This window comes from Syngnathus leptorhynchus, chromosome 7 (assembly GCF_054491065.1).
Source record: "Syngnathus leptorhynchus isolate UIUO chromosome 7, UIUO_Slep, whole genome shotgun sequence".
Classification (NCBI taxonomy): Eukaryota; Metazoa; Chordata; class Actinopteri; order Syngnathiformes; family Syngnathidae; genus Syngnathus; species Syngnathus leptorhynchus.
The window spans coordinates 3,187,342-3,206,312 of record NC_141201.1 but is presented as its reverse complement, the minus strand read 5'-3'; the positions used below and the strand labels follow the sequence as shown (position 1 = coordinate 3,206,312).

The 18,971-nt window shown below is 41.6% G+C and overlaps 1 protein-coding gene across 4 annotated transcripts in view; it reads right to left on the bottom strand.

Moving 5' to 3' along the window:
- Positions 1-18,971, bottom strand: part of cadm1b (cell adhesion molecule 1b) — a 173,001-nt gene that overhangs the window by 11,325 nt on the left and 142,705 nt on the right. For 3 of the 4 annotated variants that reach the window (XM_085915589.1, XM_085915592.1, XM_085915590.1), the window contains exons 11-17: positions 18,547-18,567; positions 14,344-14,490; positions 11,289-11,441; positions 9,531-9,668; positions 6,227-6,385; positions 5,385-5,481; positions 5,130-5,302 (exon numbers count right to left, since the gene is read on the bottom strand). In XM_085915589.1, the coding sequence (XP_085771715.1) occupies positions 5,130-5,302; positions 5,385-5,481; positions 6,227-6,385; positions 9,531-9,668; positions 11,289-11,441; positions 14,344-14,490; positions 18,547-18,567 (888 nt within the window). The remainder of the gene's footprint in view (positions 1-5,129; positions 5,303-5,384; positions 5,482-6,226; positions 6,386-9,530; positions 9,669-11,288; positions 11,442-14,343; positions 14,491-18,546; positions 18,568-18,971) is intronic. The other variant, XM_085915591.1, reaches the window with a different exon arrangement.

The window sequence follows — 18,971 nt, the reverse complement described above, 5'->3', positions numbered from 1 at the left end:
CTTTAAATCAATGCTAATTATCTAGCGTTACCAGATTAGCTCCGACGACGGCACGAGAGGGCGCGAAAACAGGTTTATCCAAAACAATGGAGGACGTGGTGGCTTTCTGTGCAACTTTTGCGCTCGTCAGCTAGCTTCACGCACAATAGCAGGACGTAATGAGCCGTCTTACGGTCTAATAGATTTGGGTGTCGTGCTATTTTCTGCTGAAAAAATGTACATTTCCTCAAGCATTTCATGTCCAAGGCATACTGTTTGTATAGTAGCAGAATTGCACGCTGATGGGAATGCCATAAACCATGGCAGAAAATCATTACTAGTAGCAAGTTGTGCGAAATTGTATTGTAGAGCTGCAATAATTTCACGCACGTACAAAAAACATTTGAAATACCTTACAGTATGAAAAATAATGCAATTTAAAGCTTTACTAATGTACAGAAGTATCATCCAAAAAGTGGAATATATTCATCAGGCACAGTTGCTGGATGTTGCTCACTATTCTCATTGGCATATATTCTTTCTCCTCTGTTATGAACGACTAATGCAGCTTACTTAGTTGTCTCCGTGTATTACCAATGCATAATAACGACGTACAGCCACGATTCAACGGTGCCATTTGCCACGCTGGATAATAAAGCCAAAGTGATGAAGAAACCACCGAGGTGATCTCAATCGGGGACTGCCGGCGTCGATTAGGGCCCGTCGCTAACCGGCAAACATCATTATGGGGAAAAAGACGCTCGTCTGAGGGCAAGCGAGGTAAGCGGCGGTGCCGAGGGGGGGGGGTACCTCATCAGGAGGATATATGGTGGCACTGAGGGAGGCAAAGATAGCGCGACCCCTTGCTGCGGGAGAGTCGCAGCGGGGGGAAATTGGCTGGCCGTCTCCCTGCGCTGTTACTGTCTGCATTCCATCAAAAGGCAGCAGCAGGGGAGCGCGCACTTCCAAACTAATGATAAAACATCAAGGACGATGTAATGCCGCCGGCGGCGATGCAGTGCGCGGTGGCGGGGAAGGTATCGTGGGATGGTGGCGAGATTCCCCTCTGACAACATTTGAAGAGGAGGGTGGGCTCCATTCCACTCCCGGTGACCCAAGGCGGTCTGATAGCAGAAATGTCAACGTGTGGAAAAAGGGGAAATTGGCCATTCAGGGGTTGGAGGGTCTTCACAAAGGCCCTGATAGGATGTGGCACATATAATATCAAGGCAAACAGGAATTCTCCATGGTCAATTTTCCAGGCTGGATGACTTGGGGGGGCATGTGTATTATGAAGGCACAGCTATGAAGTGTATTTTGAGGATGAGGCTATATTTTCAAGCGCTAAAGAAAAGATAGAATTTGACCACCAAGTCAAACAAACCTGTGAAATTTGTTTATATCCAACAGTGCTTGTATTTGTTTTCTTTTGGTTCTGAATTTATCCCTTAAACATCTTTTCAAATACAACCTTTAAGACATCAATGTAAAAAAAAAAAAAAAATTACACGCATAATACTACAACTACGAGTACTAATAATAGTAATAATTAGAGATTGATGATTGATTTGACTTCCCATTAACCTACCTACCTGAGCGGTATCCCACAGGGATCAATTCTCAGACTTGTAACATTAACATCATTTTGAAAACATTTCATTACCCAAGAATGAATAAACTGCTTCTCGATGTTATCTAGTATACTTCTGACCTATATAAGCCTTTCCCTACTGAGGTTTGGTTCCTGAGTCGCTGATTCTATCCATCCATTTATCCATCCATACATCGGCTGTGTTGACACTTTTTCCACATGATGAAAATAGTAACACCCTTGAGCGCTGTCTGCACATCCAACGTAAATATACAGCCAATCTTTGACTTTTGCTCCGTGGAGGATTTACAGGTCAAATAAGTCAGCGTTGGGATAAACAGTGAGCAAAGGCAGTATAGATGTGAATTATAGGAGGAAGGAGGGAGGGAGGGAGGGAGGGAGGTAGGGAGGGATGGAGGGAGGGAGGGAAGATGCTGTCTGGCTCTTCCTTCCTTCCTTTACTGCAGAACAGCAGGACAAACGTTCACACACAATACAACGAGACTTGATTTGATGGGGATTTACATGGACACACACACACATCTGACTTGGCAGGCGTGGAATGAAAGGTCATCACTTCTTCTAAAATTGTGTTGAGCAGAGGGACTGGCAGTCACGCAGCATTGGAAGCCAGCGCGGAGCAAGGCGGTTACTTGTATCCTCGCAAGGCTCATTTGTCTTCTCAGGATGGCAGAAAAATAGCAAAAATATGACTGCCTTTATGATTTCAAAGAACAGGTCAAATAGTATTTAGCATTTTTTAAAATTTATTTGATATTTTTTAAATATATGGTGTCACACAGGGATCAATACTAGGGCATCTTATTTTAGCAAGGCAATGGAAATTGTCGATAAATCTTCTGTCTGTCTTCGTACTTATCTCTCGTCGAGTTCGGATGGAACAAAGAATCTCTGAGAATGCTGGCCATATGGGATAAGTCCTATTCGAGGGCCAAATTGCAGCCAAAGAGACAAAAGCTGTCCAAATGGAAGCCTGGCAACACCGAGCATATTGACGATATTGGCAAAGTGGCTTAAGAGTGTCTGAGTGACCTCAATGGGAACCCCCGAAATGGAAGCATGGTGAAAAAAAAAATTGGGTAAAGCACTTGAAAGCAAAAGACAACAAAAAGACATCAACTTAAAAATGTCAATTTGACCAGACATGATAATGAAATTAATGGCCGACACGCTGCGAGTGGCGTTTGCAAATAGCCAGACAAGGCAGGACAAGGTTATCACGCCGGGGCCAATCCGCAGTGCACAAACACACTAATTAAGCCGCTGTAGCGGGCGTGATTACTCTGGGACAACAAAGCCTTGCACGGACCACAACATGATTTGGGATGGCATTAAATCCTGCGGAAAAGAGGAGTGGGAGTCGCAGTCATAATTATAAGCGCTTATGAGCACCTTTTTTACCAATCTCCTGTGTCTCATTAGAACCTGGCTGAAGCTGCACCGCGTCTGACATCCGCAAGCACACCAGAGAGAAACGCCGTTTAATGGAAATTGTTAAAATATGTGCAGAGCGACTCGCTAATTGAAGAGACAACAGGGCAAGGAGGATGCAGATAGTAAAAGGAAAAAAAGGTGTTTGGATGAAGACCACCTACATCTAATGGCCTTTTAGTCTATTGAGCTACATCCAGGCAGAGAAGGCGAAAGAGCAAGTCAAATATAACGGCCAAAATGTGGACAAGGCTTCGTCGGCAAAAACATTTGGAAAAAAAAACTACAGTTGGCGTAAAAAGCAGGACTACAGTGGATGGTATTCAATATTTTACAACAAAAACAAGTTGTGCTGAATGGCTTCCTTTTTTTACTCTTCTTTTGAAATTATGTTTCAAACTAAATGTTGTGCCATCTAGTGGTCAGCAGCAAAATTACACCTAATGGTATTCAATATTTTACAATAAAAACAAATTTTGCTGACTTTCTTTTTTTTACTCTTCTTTCAAAATTACGTTTCAAACTAAACGCTGCGTCATCTAGTGGTCAGCAGCAGAATAACACCTAATATAAAACAACATTAGACTGAAATTAAAGGAAAATTTGGGGGATTTTATGTTCCCAAAAAAGCTGCAAAATAGCAAGAATGCAAACCTGGGTTACTCTTTATTACATTCGAATCAGCAATTTGATCCCTCTGCTTAAGCATCTCGACATAAACGGTAAAGTCCAACGCAGCGACCCAGAAGGCAGCTTTGCCAACTTCTCTGCAGGATTAACTTCTCAAACAGCACAAATGATCTCAGAGAGTAATTACCGGAATACTGAATACTTTTCACCTAAGAGATTTGGATTAGTCAAACACTATTGTATGGCTGTGCGTATGCGTGGAGGAGGCGGGCGGGTGTGTGTGTGTGAGAGCTCACTCTCCACATTTGACCAAAAAAAAAAAAGAAAGAAAAGAAAAGTGACAACAGCACTCACACTGATCCATTCACAACTCCGGAAGGTCATTTCATAGAAACATCTGTAAAAATCAGTGGAATACTCGAGTCCTTCACAGACCATTTTGCGATATTTCCTTTTTTTTTTTTTTTAAACATACGACACTTTCTTAGTCCCCCCTAAAAAAAATTCAAATTCAGGCATTGTACTTTGACTAAAAAAAAACTTTTATATGTTGCTACATTGCGTCAATATGAGTCAGACTTTTTCCACCAAGGCTCCACCGAATTTTACTTTAACTTCCTTCAGTCGACTAATCCATTGAAATTGATTCCCACTCTGTGTCGCCTTCACATTGTCTCGCGCTTCGACTCCAACTCCCGCTATGACCAAGAAGAAGAAGAGCGACACAGGAAATGGGAGAAAGCAAATTTATTGTAATCCTACCAACGATGAATTCCTTTTTTTCAAGGACATTAGCGAGTGACTCCTTACAGACACTGACGAGTTTCTCCCAAGCTCCTTCGCTAAAAAGCTGCCAGCTACACAATTGGTGAGACGACTCAGACGCTTTTGAGGAGGGGGGGGGGACCTTTTCATTTATGTGCACAAATGCACATTCTCAACAGCTGTCATCGTAATTTGCCGGTAGGCCAGATAAACAAACGGCAACATTGTTGTTTTTTGACAATGGCTGTCAAGTTGACTTCAATGAGTACAAATCAAAACAATCACATTGTCGTGAAAGCAGCAATCAGATCTCATAAAAGGCAACAAAAAGGCCCGTTCTCGAAAAAAACAGGTTTTGCTTTTAAGGCCACGCGGCGCCTTCTCCTCACATTTTGTTCTTTGAATATGATTGGCGTGCCCGATGTCGAAATCTAACAATCTTCTTGACATACGGGAAAAAAAAAAGATATATCAACTACGGCTATCTACGTTCAAAGACAACATTAATAAAATAACTGTTGAGCCTATTTCAACACTGTTGCTAACCAAAACAGCAGCACCAGAGCACATAATGAGCGAAATCGTGACACTATTTAGCAAGTAATCCATTACTCGTTACTTACTGTTTTGACCCAAAGTTTGAATTGAAAATATGAATTTGTGACCCCAGTCCCGGAACTTTAATGACACAACGTTGCGCGGCACTACTCACCGTACACGTAGAGGACGTAGTCGTCGTAGGCCTCGCCCACCGCGTTGGAAGCCACGCAGCGATACGTGCCGTTGAAGGATTTGTTAAGGTTCTCGATGAAGAGGTCCGAGCCGGTGACCACGGCGTGCGGCGGCACGTCCTCCTCCACCCTCAGCCAGTTGATCTGATGAGGGCTACGAAGACAAGAGCAAATTCAGGGAACGCAATACGATAAATGATAAGATTTAGGCTCCGCCCCTCGTCCGGTGCACTCACTGTGGTTTTCCTCCCGCAACGCACGTCAGATCGAGATTGTCGCCCTCTCGAGTTAATCCTTGGGGATACGTCACCACAATGTTCACTTCGGGTTTATCTGAGAAATAAAAACTGATTTTATTGACTTGTATCGTAGACTCTTAATAAGGCCGGCCCCTTTTGACTGCCACGCCAAAACTGAAATCAAATTACGATTGCACTCAAAACGTTGGAAAGGGAGCAAAGGCAAAAAAAAAAAAAATAGCCAGGAGTGAAAGGTGGCGGCGGATGAAAAGGATTATCCTATGTGCACATTTGACATCTACTCAGCCAATAGTAGCTTACAGCAAAAAAAATGATTTCTCTCCCCGTTATCAACGCGTGGCAAAGATTAGCAAAATGTCAAGCACTTGCAGTGAAGCTTTCTGTTTTTCCTTGAAAGGTCAGACGAAGAAAGTGGACCAAAATGAATATTCCGCAGCGCTTACAATAGGGTGACTTAACCTTTAGGGTGCGTGGCGCCAGTCGGATTTATCAGTCACACCTAATCAGATAACCCGCCTTCGGCTATCGACGCCACCACCTTGTTGGTTATAAATAGTCTTTTTGCCGAAAGCTGAATGCTTAAGGCCAGTAGCAATTTAGCTAATTAGCGGAAGGAAAGTCACTTATCGTTGACTGGGGAAAGAATCCCAGTTAGGGCTGCAGCTATGGAATATTATAATTGGGTTTGCCCATTTATTAATCAATTCGATGAAAAAAAAAATTACAATTAAGAACTTTGCTTAGCAACAGGTGGATTCTTTTCCGACTTTGGGGACAGGGTAGAGGAGTTTTTTTTGGGCTTGACAGGTGATACTCACAAAGAACTTCCAGGTTCCTCTGAGCGAGTAGGTCGGTGGTGGCCGGATGCTCGACGAGGCAATCCACCGGCATGCCGTCGTCCTCTTTGCTGACGAGGAACCGCACGCGACTGATGACGGTAAACATTCGGTCGTACGTCTCTTCCACCGTTGTTTCTCCTGGAAAGAAGATCACAAGTAGAAACTGTAGGTTTGGGTTAGGCAAGCTGGCAGTAATCTGCCCTCCGCTCAGCCCCGTGGAGCTGTCAGAGAGGGGAGGGGGGGAGGGGGGGGGGTCTTCATTTGGAGAGCATTACAATGCCACCGGGGGCAGCGCATTAGCCACAGTGCTGAGTGTGACGCTATACTCGCGCTTAATGAAGTGGGGAAATAATTACGCCACGCCACTCTGACCTGCGTCGCACTTTCATTCCAGCCCCGGTCACAAGGGGAAATGCCGACGCACACTTACAATATGGACGGATATTAATGCAACCCAAGACCTGCTTTGGACTTCATCTGCTGGCAGTGCGCTCGGGGGGCTATTACGAGCGAATACAACTTGTAACAACAGATGGATTTCAATTGACTTTTTTTCTGCTACATTGCAGAGCTCACAGTAAGGCATTAATTGCGCAAACACTTTTCGTCTGATTATGGGCAAAACACACACCGTCGTTAGTCGAACAATCACATATTGTCAAGCCATTGTTAAATGATTTAAAATGTCAAATATTAAAAAATAGATATATAAAAAAATAAATAAAATATATATATAAAATGTAAAAAAAAAATATATATAATATACAAAATGAAAATATATAAAATAAATATAAAAAATATAAATATAATAAATAAAATATAAAATATAGATTCAAAAAAAATATAAAAAGAATACAGCCAAATATGCAGTATGAGATTTATTAAACATATATCATTGGAAATAGTTATATTAAAAATGACATCAATATTGCAGCGCTAAACGTGAGCATACTTTTCCTAGCATTAGTGCAGAAACAAAAAGTCTGGTGCCATCTAGTATGCGGCTTTAAATTTTAAAATGTAAAAAAGTGCTAGGAAGTTTTCTGAGATGAGTTTTGAAGATGAGGGTCAGAGAGTGTACTTACCAATGTTGAGGCGTGTCAATTATCAATGTCATTCGTGCGCAGATGAAGAATAAAAAAAAAAAAAGGGGCACAAATCAAACCGTGGCGGGGACTTGAATCTCAATGCGAACCCGATTTGAGTGTCACGCCGCAGACGTCTAATCAAAACACACTTGTGAGCATCAACCACTGATCAATCCCAACGCAATCAAGCGTAACCTCTGCCAGGGTGACACTTGCCGCTGTCAAACGCCGTCTGAACAGAAGATTGAATTAGGAAATCAGACGGCCTCTCAGATGACGCGTATGCAAAACAAGCTCGGAGAACGTCGCGCTAATAAATAAAACAGCAATCTGCCCAACAAACTAAGCTTCTTCACTTCGGATTTTTGTTTGTTTGCACAAAGTTTTCAATTTGCTTTTTTTCTAATATTCAAAAGCCACAACTCGTCAGAGCTCTTCCAGTTCTTTGCTTCTGCAAAGTTCTCTCCTGCGACGTCACAACAACGCCGAAGAAAAAAAATGCCAGATATGTGCTAACCAAATTAAATAATTTTTGTTAACTCATTCACCACTATTGGTGACTATACACGTCAAAGATCCATCTGAACTGGGTTGTCGCTAACATTAAGGCTGCGCACTCTACTTTTGTCTTACTGGTACTTCTAAGTCCGTTTACTGATTCCCATTTTCCCCAATGAGCAAAACATTGAGACAGTTTACGATTTCATCTTCAGCGGGCGGTTTCATATAACCACTCGCAAATTATAAACATTATTCAGACAACGGAATCAATTCCGTAAAAGACCAGCAGCAGACAAGCTCGTTTCCACATTATTGAAATCATTCTGCTGCTGTAATTTATGTTAATTTTGCCCCCCCTTGTGTGCTGATTCTCTCTCTCTCGGGCCAGAAACTGCCAATGGCAATTCTGCCAGCTTGATTATTGATTGCAAAACCAAATCTGCCATTAATGCTTAAATCAACCAGCAGATTTCTTTGTCATGCTTAGCCTGCTGGAATAAAATATCACAGGAAAAAAAAAAAAAAAAAAAAGGTCGCCCTTTTAAAAAGTTTTTAGATGTTTTTTTGGGGGGGGGAAAGCCTTACTATATATAGTCATTCTTTTTAAAGCTTTACTAAACATGATCATTGTTGTTTTTTTTTTTTTTAAAAAGCCTTACAATAATTGGTCTATTTTTTCTTTTTAATACATGCTCGTTTTTTTTAAGCATTTCAACAAATGATCTTTTTTGAACACGTGATCTCCACCCAGGACATCCAGACAGCAAAAACAGAACATTTAAACAAAAATTTATATACAGTAGCCGAACAATAACAGTCGACAAATAATGGTTTAAAAAAAAAAAGAAATTTGAAAACAAGCCAGCAGAATATTGTGGCCCACCGTATCGAACGTTGAAATTTGATCCAACCGGTGTCCGGACTCTATTAACTTCTATGTCCCTCACGTGCGCAATTCTTCATCAACTCCTCATAAACAAAGATGGAGTCGCCGAGCCAACGCTGGAGGCGGCGATGACATTTTGTATCCGACTGACTCCTGTCTAAATATTTCATCTCATGACAAGCCCAATGAAACCTCTCTATTCTAATACACACCGAATTTAACAAAAAAAGAAAGCCCGCACAGATCCACTCCGGGTAAATACAAAAATGAATTTCCTCCCCTTGCTGTACGATAATGAAAAATTGATGACCCTTAATCATAACAGAGAGGCAATAAGGATTATTCCACACACCCCCAGGTCACACCTCTGTATAAGCTGCGGAAATGAAGACGAAAGGCACAAATATGAATTCATAACAGTCGGTGAGTTTGGCTTCGTATAGATTCCTTCAAGGCAACACAATAGATTCACGGCCGTGAAATTCCATCAGCATTCAACTTGTTTAACAGAGCCGTGAGAGTAAATATTTTGGTCATTTTAAATCACGGCACGAGCCGCCAAGGCTGATGATTTATGAGAAACATTCAGCGACATGAAGCTCTTAACGCACGGCTTAATCACAGAGTTCCTCTGCTGAGGAAGCAAAAAATCATAAATAAGCAACAGGAATGGCTCTCGAGGGAGCAGAAGCTGTAGATGAGGCCAAACAATCCAAAAGATGGTGAAAAAAAAAAAATCTTGGCACTCGGGTTGTCTGTGGCAAGTAAGAGGGCATGAAGTCATGTCGAGACTTGAATTTGGACCTACCTGTCATTTCCTCATCTCCTTTCATCCATCTGATGGAGGCCGCTGGTTTGCTGCCGCTGGCCGTGCAGGTGAGCTCCGTCTCGTTGCCCTCGCTGACCACGTCCTCGCGGCTCTCGATGATCGGGCTGCCCGGGGGCACTGGTGCGGAAAAAATAAAAATGAAAAATGGCTCCAATGATGAGGACCCACAAGTTTATATATATTTTTTTTTTTCAAATTGATTTTGAAGCGGATTTTTTTATTTTGAAATGCTTAGTTCTAGTATTTTATATTTCTTTTTTTTATTTTATTAGTTTATTAGTTTTTATACTGTATAAAAGAAATGTATAATTTAAATAATATATAATAATAAATAATATAATTATATAATATATATACATAATACAATACAATATAATATAATATAATATAATATAATTTAAAAAAACATTTTCTTGTTTTCCAGAAATATAGAAGTGTGACTTCGGCAATTATGCTTAAGTTGCAAAATCTCCAAACTTAAACAACACAATGCCTATCGACGGTACAACAATAAGATTCTATCAAAAGCTCCGAATAGCAACTTTATTGTAAGTTCTCTCTCGAGTCTCCTTGTGGCCCAAACAAGTTTGAAAAGTTTCCTCCATTCGCTTTTGAACGCTGGAGCAGAGCTCACAGAAAAGGATGAATAAGTCGAGATTTAAATATGAAATAACTTATTCTCGCATCGGGCCAAATAACTCCTCCACGCACAGAAAGCAGGATACTCTTTGCTTATTGGGCGAATTAGTCATCGGGCTGAACTCTGGTTCCTTGAAAGCCCAAATGTCAGAGGGGGGGAGATCTTTGCAAGGACCCTTCAATGGAAGCTTCAGTTTAGGAGAAAAAGCACCGTCACTGTCGGCCTCCATTGTACAAGTCAAGCAATTACTTGAAAGTGCTTTTAATTCCTTTCAATCCCCGCCGGGATGTTGGCGTGTATAATAAAGCTTAACTAGAGTCATTTGAACGCAAAAGCATCAGAGTGAAGGCACAGCTGACTCTCAAAGGGGCGAATGGTTTGGGAACAGCCAAGTCAACATTCACTGGAATTCACACAGTCAACACAGCTGCCAAGGCCCACGCGGCAGACGCCATGGCTTCCAGCATCTGCTCCTTTTTCGCGCACCGAGGGTCTCTAATTGGCTGACATTTTGTTTCGGCTGCTAAAGATGACGGGATCAGAGATGACTACTACCAATAATGCGGCGAGAGTTCAAAAAAAACTGTCAGCGGAGGAATCCACTGACATAAGTGGATAAGAAGTCAGATGAAGTGTTACACAGTAGTTGGGGGGAAAAAAAAAAGTAGGATAGAATAAAAGGGTAGGAACGTATGCTTTAAACTTCATAAGTTAAATAGTAATAATGATAATAATATAAATAAAGAAATAATAATGAAACAATTTGGGTAGAATAAAAGGGTGGGAATGTATACTTAAAACTTAAGTTAAAAAAAATCTAATAATAAAACAAAATATATAAAAATAATTTGGACAAAGGAAAGGGTAGAAACGTATACTTTTAACTTCAAAAGTTAAATCAATAACTAAAATGTTTGCCAGAATGAAAGGGTGGGAACGTATACTTTAAATTGAAAAAGTTAAGAATTATAATATAAAAAAATAAAAATAAATTTAAAAAAAGTTTGGTAGAATAAATGGGTGGGAACATATACTTTAAACTTCAAAAGTAAAAAAAAAAAAAAAAAAAAAGGTGAGTCACAGTGCCATCTACCCACCCAGGACGGTAATGTCGGCGTAGGCCTCCTGAGGCGGATCGGTATAGAGCTGGCAAACGTAGCGTCCTTCGTCCGAGAGCGACACATTGGACAGGGACACCCGCAGTTCGTTGTCGGAGAAATTCACCAGCTGGAACCGGCTGTCCTTCAGGGCTGCGGTGGGACACAAACGACAATATGAAGGGAAGATTCCTCCGGGTAAAAAAAAAAAGCATCCAAAGCTGAGAATGAGCGACGCGCTTGGACGAAGACAAAAGAGGAAGCGGCAGAAAATGAGATAGGGAGCTTTGCGAGCTCTCTCCTTAATTGAGTCAAAGAAAAGTGGGCTTCAAAGTGATTCATTCGAGTTGATTTATAAAGTAGCTTCACAGTCGGCGGAGCACTCGCCAAGACGGCAAAGTGCGGGGAGCGCTCGTGAGGACTCCTAACAAGCCGGCAACTCTTAAAACAGCCCCGCTGCTCCTTGTCACGGATGAACGCGTTACACTCCAATTGTAAAAATACAGAATACATTAACCGAGATATTAAAGCACGTCAAAATATCTTTTAAGACTACTGTATTTTTTTTTTTCCCCGATACTTAGTTTTATAAAAATCTGCCAAAATTTGCCTGAGGCATTCATCGCATGTTTTCATGACAGACTGGATTAAATCCTCGTTAAGGTCGGTTGAATTCATCTTTTCACATAAACATCTTTGGCTGATTTGATGAGTACCCCGACCTCGCCTCCTTTCTCGGGTCCCGCGCGGGAAGCTAGCCAACTCCTTTTACCGCCGCCGCTTAAAACGCACGGGGACGTATTTGCTATTCCCATCAGGCTCTGCAGTTATTATCACGATCATTACTCGGGGTCTCGGGGCAGCATCAACATGAAATCCCATCTCCTCCCCCGATATAATTTGAGAGCTCTCGTGAAGGACTCAGAGGGGAACAATGGCGCTGGTGTAAGTTGGAGAGTCACAACACCTGTTAGGGAGGGAAAGCCTGACACCCCCCCGAGACGCCGGGCGGAGATTAAACAACATCCACGACGCCAGAGCTAAAGTGTTTATGAGTGCACTTTAAAAATTGATGTTCCTGCCATCAGGCTGTATTAGAACGTGGAAAATCACAAACAGTATCATAACATTAACCGCTAGTTAGCATTTCCAAAATGTAAACCGTCCTTAAAAAGACATTCTAATTTAATGTTTGGGACAATTTTGAAGTGGTAAATAAGCGTATCCTATTAGTGACTGATTTGGAAATCTCTTTTATATTTTGCTTTTAATGTTATTAAAAAAACATCCGCAAAACTGGAATGGTGTCCCGCATGGATCTCTACTAGGACTCTTTATTTTTTTATTTTACTTTTACAACATCAGTTGTTTGTTTAGCCGTCAATCTGTCTCTTTTCTGCTAAATTTGTCTTCTCTTTGTTTAAAAAAAAAAACCAACTCTGTTTCTAACCTATTTTTCCGCGTGTCAATCACACCTTAGCATCTAATTGACTTACTTTGCGGTCACATTTGAAAGAAGATTGGGACTAGCTTTTCATCCATTTAAAATCCACCTTTTTCAAAGTCAGTCGCCTCCAGAAGCGCGTCGCAGTGCATAAATAAGAGTGCCGCCTCATCCACAGAAAACCCTCGGATAAACCCTCATTTTTCCCATCACAGATGTCAGCTCTGCCAAATTGCATGTCATTTCGCATAGATCTCGCCTCGTCTCGACAACAACGTCCCGGCCTCAACCTGTAAGGTAATTTTTATTTACTGGCAGCAGTATGAATGTGTTTATTCGCTCCTTAGCGGCGGGGGTGAAGTCACCATCATGATCTCGTATCTGTCTTCCTGTGCGGTCGCCGTGTCGCTGCCGCTGGCACGCACTTGCACGCCGCCATTTTTTTACTGTCCAGCCGCCATGTTTGACAGCTAACATCGGGAATGACTGGGAGGGGGTTGAAGTGGGTGATCATTTGGTAGTCTAAAGCGCCTCGTTGTGAGCCACGAGTGCACGCGTGTCAGAAAACTTTGCTGGGTTTTGCGTAAGAGTAAAAAAAATTCAGAATCTACTGCATCCTCTGAAGATATATTCAATTCCCACAATGTTTTGGAAAAAAGGGACAAGAGGGAGCCTGTTTTTTTTTTATGAGCAAACTAACAGCTGGGCTGCGGAATAGACGGACACGTTCTCCATCACCTTGAAGGCTGGCTCATATCCTCGACAAAAACGAGTGAAAGAAGCGCAACTGGGGGTGGGGGGTTAGCAAAAAGTAGACGAGGCCCATATGCTCATGCATAATCATAACGTTCAATCTCCTAATCTAAGAGATTATCGTAAAATCGAACATTGACAAGGACACAAAAGTATTCCCATTATGGCCCGACGGAGAATTATCTCATATTAATCTCGTGCGCTTCCTGAGCTTAATGACTTGTGCTAAAGTGGCAAACGTCAAGGACAGATGGAAATCACGTTTTGCGAACGTACGACGCAAAAAAAGGCGGGCTGGGCCACGCAAGCTTTCCAGCTGCTCACATTACGAGACGCTCGGTGATTTTTGCAAACGATGCGACACTCGTGACTAAAACGGTGTGGCCTGTCGAGTCATTTCAGATCCGTACACAAATCCCGGCAAAATTCTCGGCAATTAATCGAGTTGTCTGTAATGAAGGCAGAAACTGAGCTCAAGGCCAACGAGGCCGACCTTTCAACGATCCGCCGTTGAAAGCATAGCTAATATTTCTGCATATATATAAGCCCCGAGTAAGAATATGGAAGGATTTTTCATAAAGCTAAGATAACCTTTTGCGAGAAATTAATAAGTACGAGGCTCTGACTCACGTCCTCCTATGGCAACCTCCTGTACAAACGAAAAATCGCTTAAGAGACTCATTTCAGCCGTTCTGCTGTCATTAAATTTTTGATTTAAATATTATTTTATATTTGTTAGGTTATTATTATATTTATTATTATTTATTATAATTGATATTTTTATTATTTATCTTTATTATTATTATTTATTATATATATATATTTATTAAATGTTTAATAATTACTGAGATTCCTTACGTCTGACATCCTTGAAGTAGATGGTCTGTCTGTTGGGGTTGAGCAGTTGGATGACCGAGTCGTCGTTATTCTTCACTCTGCAGCTGATGGTGGCCATCTCGCCCTCCACCACCGAAACGTTGTCCGTCGCCAGGTTCTGACCTTCCACTTCACACACACGCACACACACACGTTACCGTCTGGACATTTACTGCCTCACAAATATTTGCGCTTCTTTTGTCAACACGAGGCAACAATGCCACACAATGCCACGCTACACAAACAGGCTTTGTGTAGATTGTGCAGCCCAAGTCTAATCCGTTTAATATAAGACTGCCATGTTTGCCACTATTGATCCCCCTCCCAGTCCGCGTCCCCGGATCCGAGTGGCGGGCCCCTGTGAGTCAGCGCCAGATGGGCTTGCAAGCTTGGCTACCCACCAAGGGAAGCTGGAGAGCAGCAGCTAGGAGACAAGGGAACATAGCAGCTAGGAAACAAGGGAACGTGAAGAGTAAGGAGTGGAAAAATATATTTTATTGATAGGGCATCGGGTGTTTGACTCCATAAATCAGTGTTCCCCATCTGACATAGTGTCACGGTATTTATTTCAAAATAAGTCATCTTCAAATTTCGTGATTCTGCTCCATCCTAAATGTTGACTGACTGATTCTGACAAGGACAAAGACATTTTAGTTACGATTTAGTTCTTTTATATTTGACAATTATTTAGTCCACTTACAGCTATAAAACTGTACTTTTCCCACATTATCATCTATTGTGACAAATAATTGAGCGCATGATTTCCTTCACTTTCCAAAGACGTCTGAGTGTATTTCCTTCCGGCGTATCGATTGACACATGTTATCTTCAAAATGGCGAGCTGGATGGGCTAAGCTTTATCAGAGCCTTCCATCTGAGCGCCCATGTGACCAATGTGTGCTCAGTTTGCCGCCGTCTATCTTCTGGCATGGCAAAGAGCTTCCGAGAGGCTCTCGGTACACAAGCGCTCTTCCGAGACAGAGCCCGGGACCTTGTTGTCGTAACTCACACCAAAAAAAAAAAAAATCCTTTTTGTTCTTTCTTTCAGGTTTTCGTGGAGAGAATTTAAAGTCACCTTGTGTTATTTTTACCCGAGCCTGGAATACATTAGAAAGTCTCAGATTCACACCAGTGGAGGCACAACGCTATCAGCTGCAGACGCAGGCGCAAACATCAAAAGCGCATTTACATGCCCGAGTCGTCACGCAAAAAAAAAAAAAACTCGATTGCTTTGTGACATTTACAAAGTGGGGAGGAATAATAAAAGGGAAAAATAAAAAGGGCGGAGGGGGGGGGGGGGGCGTGCATTTGTTTCACCTCCGGAGAAATAATGGGAACAGACAGGCAAACTAACATGATTCACCATGAACTCCCGCAATAAGAAATTAACCTCCTGTGCGGAGAAAAATAAAAAATAAAAATCTCCTCAGACCAATCGTCTGATATAACCAGCCTACCTCGTTTGATTCGGGACAAAAACGAGGTAATGTTTAAAAAGGGACAAAATGTCAGCAGATAATGGAGGGGATAACGTCAACTTGGACAGTAGAATCCAGACGATGTGCTCTTTAACGCCTCCGATTCACATTTCAGATGTCAGCAATATTTACATAATATTAATAGCAAACTGTCAGCTGAGGTCCAATGTGCCCTTTAAGCGCATTGTCCCGCATAAACGTTAGCGTTGTGCTAATTGAGCTGCTAAGTAAAATACGATGCGAATACAATACGAATACGATCCAAATACGATAAAAAAAAAAATGAAGCAGATGCTAATTTATTGTTAAAATGTGCGCAAAGATGCAATACAAGACGCTTGAATTTCACATTTCCAAATACAGATCTAAAAGTTGAAAAAATCTGGCAGCGCATGGCAAGCTTACTCTGGGCTCGCCGTGATCTGGTCGTCAGAGAAAAGTAACTGTAAATAAATCCTCGACAGCCCTGAGCAATATTGGTGGCGCTCCAGCATCCTTCTCAGCTTAGGCTCATCTCCAATTCAAAACACACATAAATAACACGGCCGTGATTAGCAATCCCATCAAAGTGAAAACGGGCCACTTTGTGCAACATGGAGGGCTCTGGCGATTGGAGTAAACATTTTCAATTGCCTCAGCATCCCGCTCATGATTGGGTGCAAATGAGGAGAGACACTCATTAATCCCCGATGGTGGGCGCTGGTGGGGGTGTGGGGGGGAAGATTTGGGCACAGACGACTGGCTGATAAATGCACACTCATTCCAGCAGCTGTCTGGAAGAGTAAAGTGCCTGTAGCTCTACACATGGCCGCCTGCCTCTTGCCGCATCACAACATGGCGAGCGAGGCCAACGCGCAGCCAAAGAGGATGCGCAATCTGCCATGGAGGGCTCTGCCACTCAAAACGGGAGTAAAGACCAAATTATTTCGGCTCAAGTGGAGACCATTCCAAGATTGGCAGCGTTGAGCAAGAAGCTTCGGCCGACTGTTCATTAATGAGTGGATCCAATGTACAGGAAGTCAAACATTTCGGTTTAAACCCTCCCGGGTGGTAAACGTGATCAGATATAAATATTAGGAACCGACAAGAAATGTGGTAGACTTCTATCAAGGAGGCCATTTTGTTCTGCCAATTCTTGCTTTTCATTGGACAGCACAACTAAACCAGGCCAATTTCAGCTAACGTTTAGCTAACGGCGCTCTCTTTGATTCTTTGTTATTGTGGGAACATCAAAAGCAGATCAGGCCAGCGTCCAACTGCCTGAGTCAGCGCGTCAGCTTGCAACAAGCGCCACTACAGAACATCATTAACAATCAAACTTTTCCGTCTCTTTTTCTCCCCGCTGCGTTTCTTTATACGGCGTAGTCATTAGAGCCTCAACCTCATGATGAAACGCTTCTTCACAACTGCTACGGAGATTTGGGTCTTATAGGGTTTAATTACAACTTCTGGAACCTTTGCATGAGGAGCTTTCAAAAGGTGTCGGACTGACTAATTTGACCAACTTGATTGTGTGTGTGTAGAATCCTTGTTTAATGATTGGCTAACACAAAAGGGGATGAAAAAAGCTACCCGTCAAGCTAACAAAATCTCACATCGTGAAGAAACAAAAAAAATCACACATGAAAAGAAAAGTTCTGAAAGTCAGTAAAAAGCGTCAATTATAAGTTCAAGGGGAAGGAGAAAACTTGAAGTTATTAGCACCTATAAAATGTCATGAACTACAACGACATCCCAATCAGAGAAGAAAAGTCGCTTTTATTTTTATCATAATAACCAGTGGGAGTCAAAGGACAAAGGTTTTCCAAGTCTCGAGTGTTTTGTAGCACAACCGCCTGTTTGCTTTTTATTTATTTTTTTGCTTTTACCAATTCGACAATCGATGTCTTGAACTTGAGAAATCTTTTTTTTTTTTTAAACTTTAGAAACAAACAGATGCTCTTGCATCGCTGAAAAACTAAACGATCCGCTAACGACAGAGATCTTATTCTGACTATTCTTATCTTTATGATTTTGACAGTTTGGGAAATTGACAATAAACTTAATAATTAATCTTATTGAGTAACTTTTAATAATGTATTAATTAGCATACAAAAATTGTGAAATATCAACGTGTCTTCCTCAGAAGACATGACAGGCACTTTCCTACTACTGTTGGCGTTAAAAGAAAAACGCATAGTCTTTACAATAAAAAAAAAAAAAAGAACTCAAACTGGAATAACTCATTGAACAAGCCTGTGATGAAAATAATGGTTGCCTCCACCTAGAAAAGCACCAATGGTGACTTGTGAGAATCAACTGCAAACCCATTAAACAGCTGAGTGCTTTTGTGACTTTATTGACTTTGCGAGAAGTTTAAAAAAAAAAAAAAAAAATCAAGCCTGCCTCTCTATACATACTATATATATATATATATATATATATATATATATATATATATATATATATATATATATATATATATATATATATATATATATATATATGAATCTCAGAACAACAAATGAATGGGGCAACTAATTAACCTTATAAAGACAAAGAAATGTTGACTTGAGAGATTAAAAAATGATAGCAACTCCATCTGTGTGTACTTTCTCCTCCTTCCCCCCCCCCCCCAAAAAAAAGATCTGTTGATAATAAGCAGAAATGAGCAGTCACGTACAACCGAGGAGCGGCTAGAAAAAAGCAAAAAAAGCAAAAGTAGTACCTGTGATGGTTTCAGCAGCTCCTGATGCGGCAGGCCGGGAAGAAAAGAAGAGAAAGAAGACAGTTTAGGAGCAGCAAGCAAGCAAGCAGGAAGAAAAACTTATTGCATGGCGAATTATAGAAATCATTTACAATCAAAATTCATGTTGTTTGTTTTATAAATGCTAGTCACTTGTTGCTAAGAAGACTTCATCAGGCTCAATCAATGGGGAAAATGCAATATGGCAGTTTAGCTCACAAGGCTTTTTGAACGACTAACTACTGTATTGGCTGACGGCGCCGTGGCGTATGACCCCCCCCCCCCCCCCCCTTCCATCATGTGCAATAGACTCGGCCGTGCAGCACAAATGTTGAGCAAACTGCTTGTCTCCTTGCCGTGATTGGCGGCGTAATAAGGGTGCAAGGTGTAACACGTGTCCTTGTTCC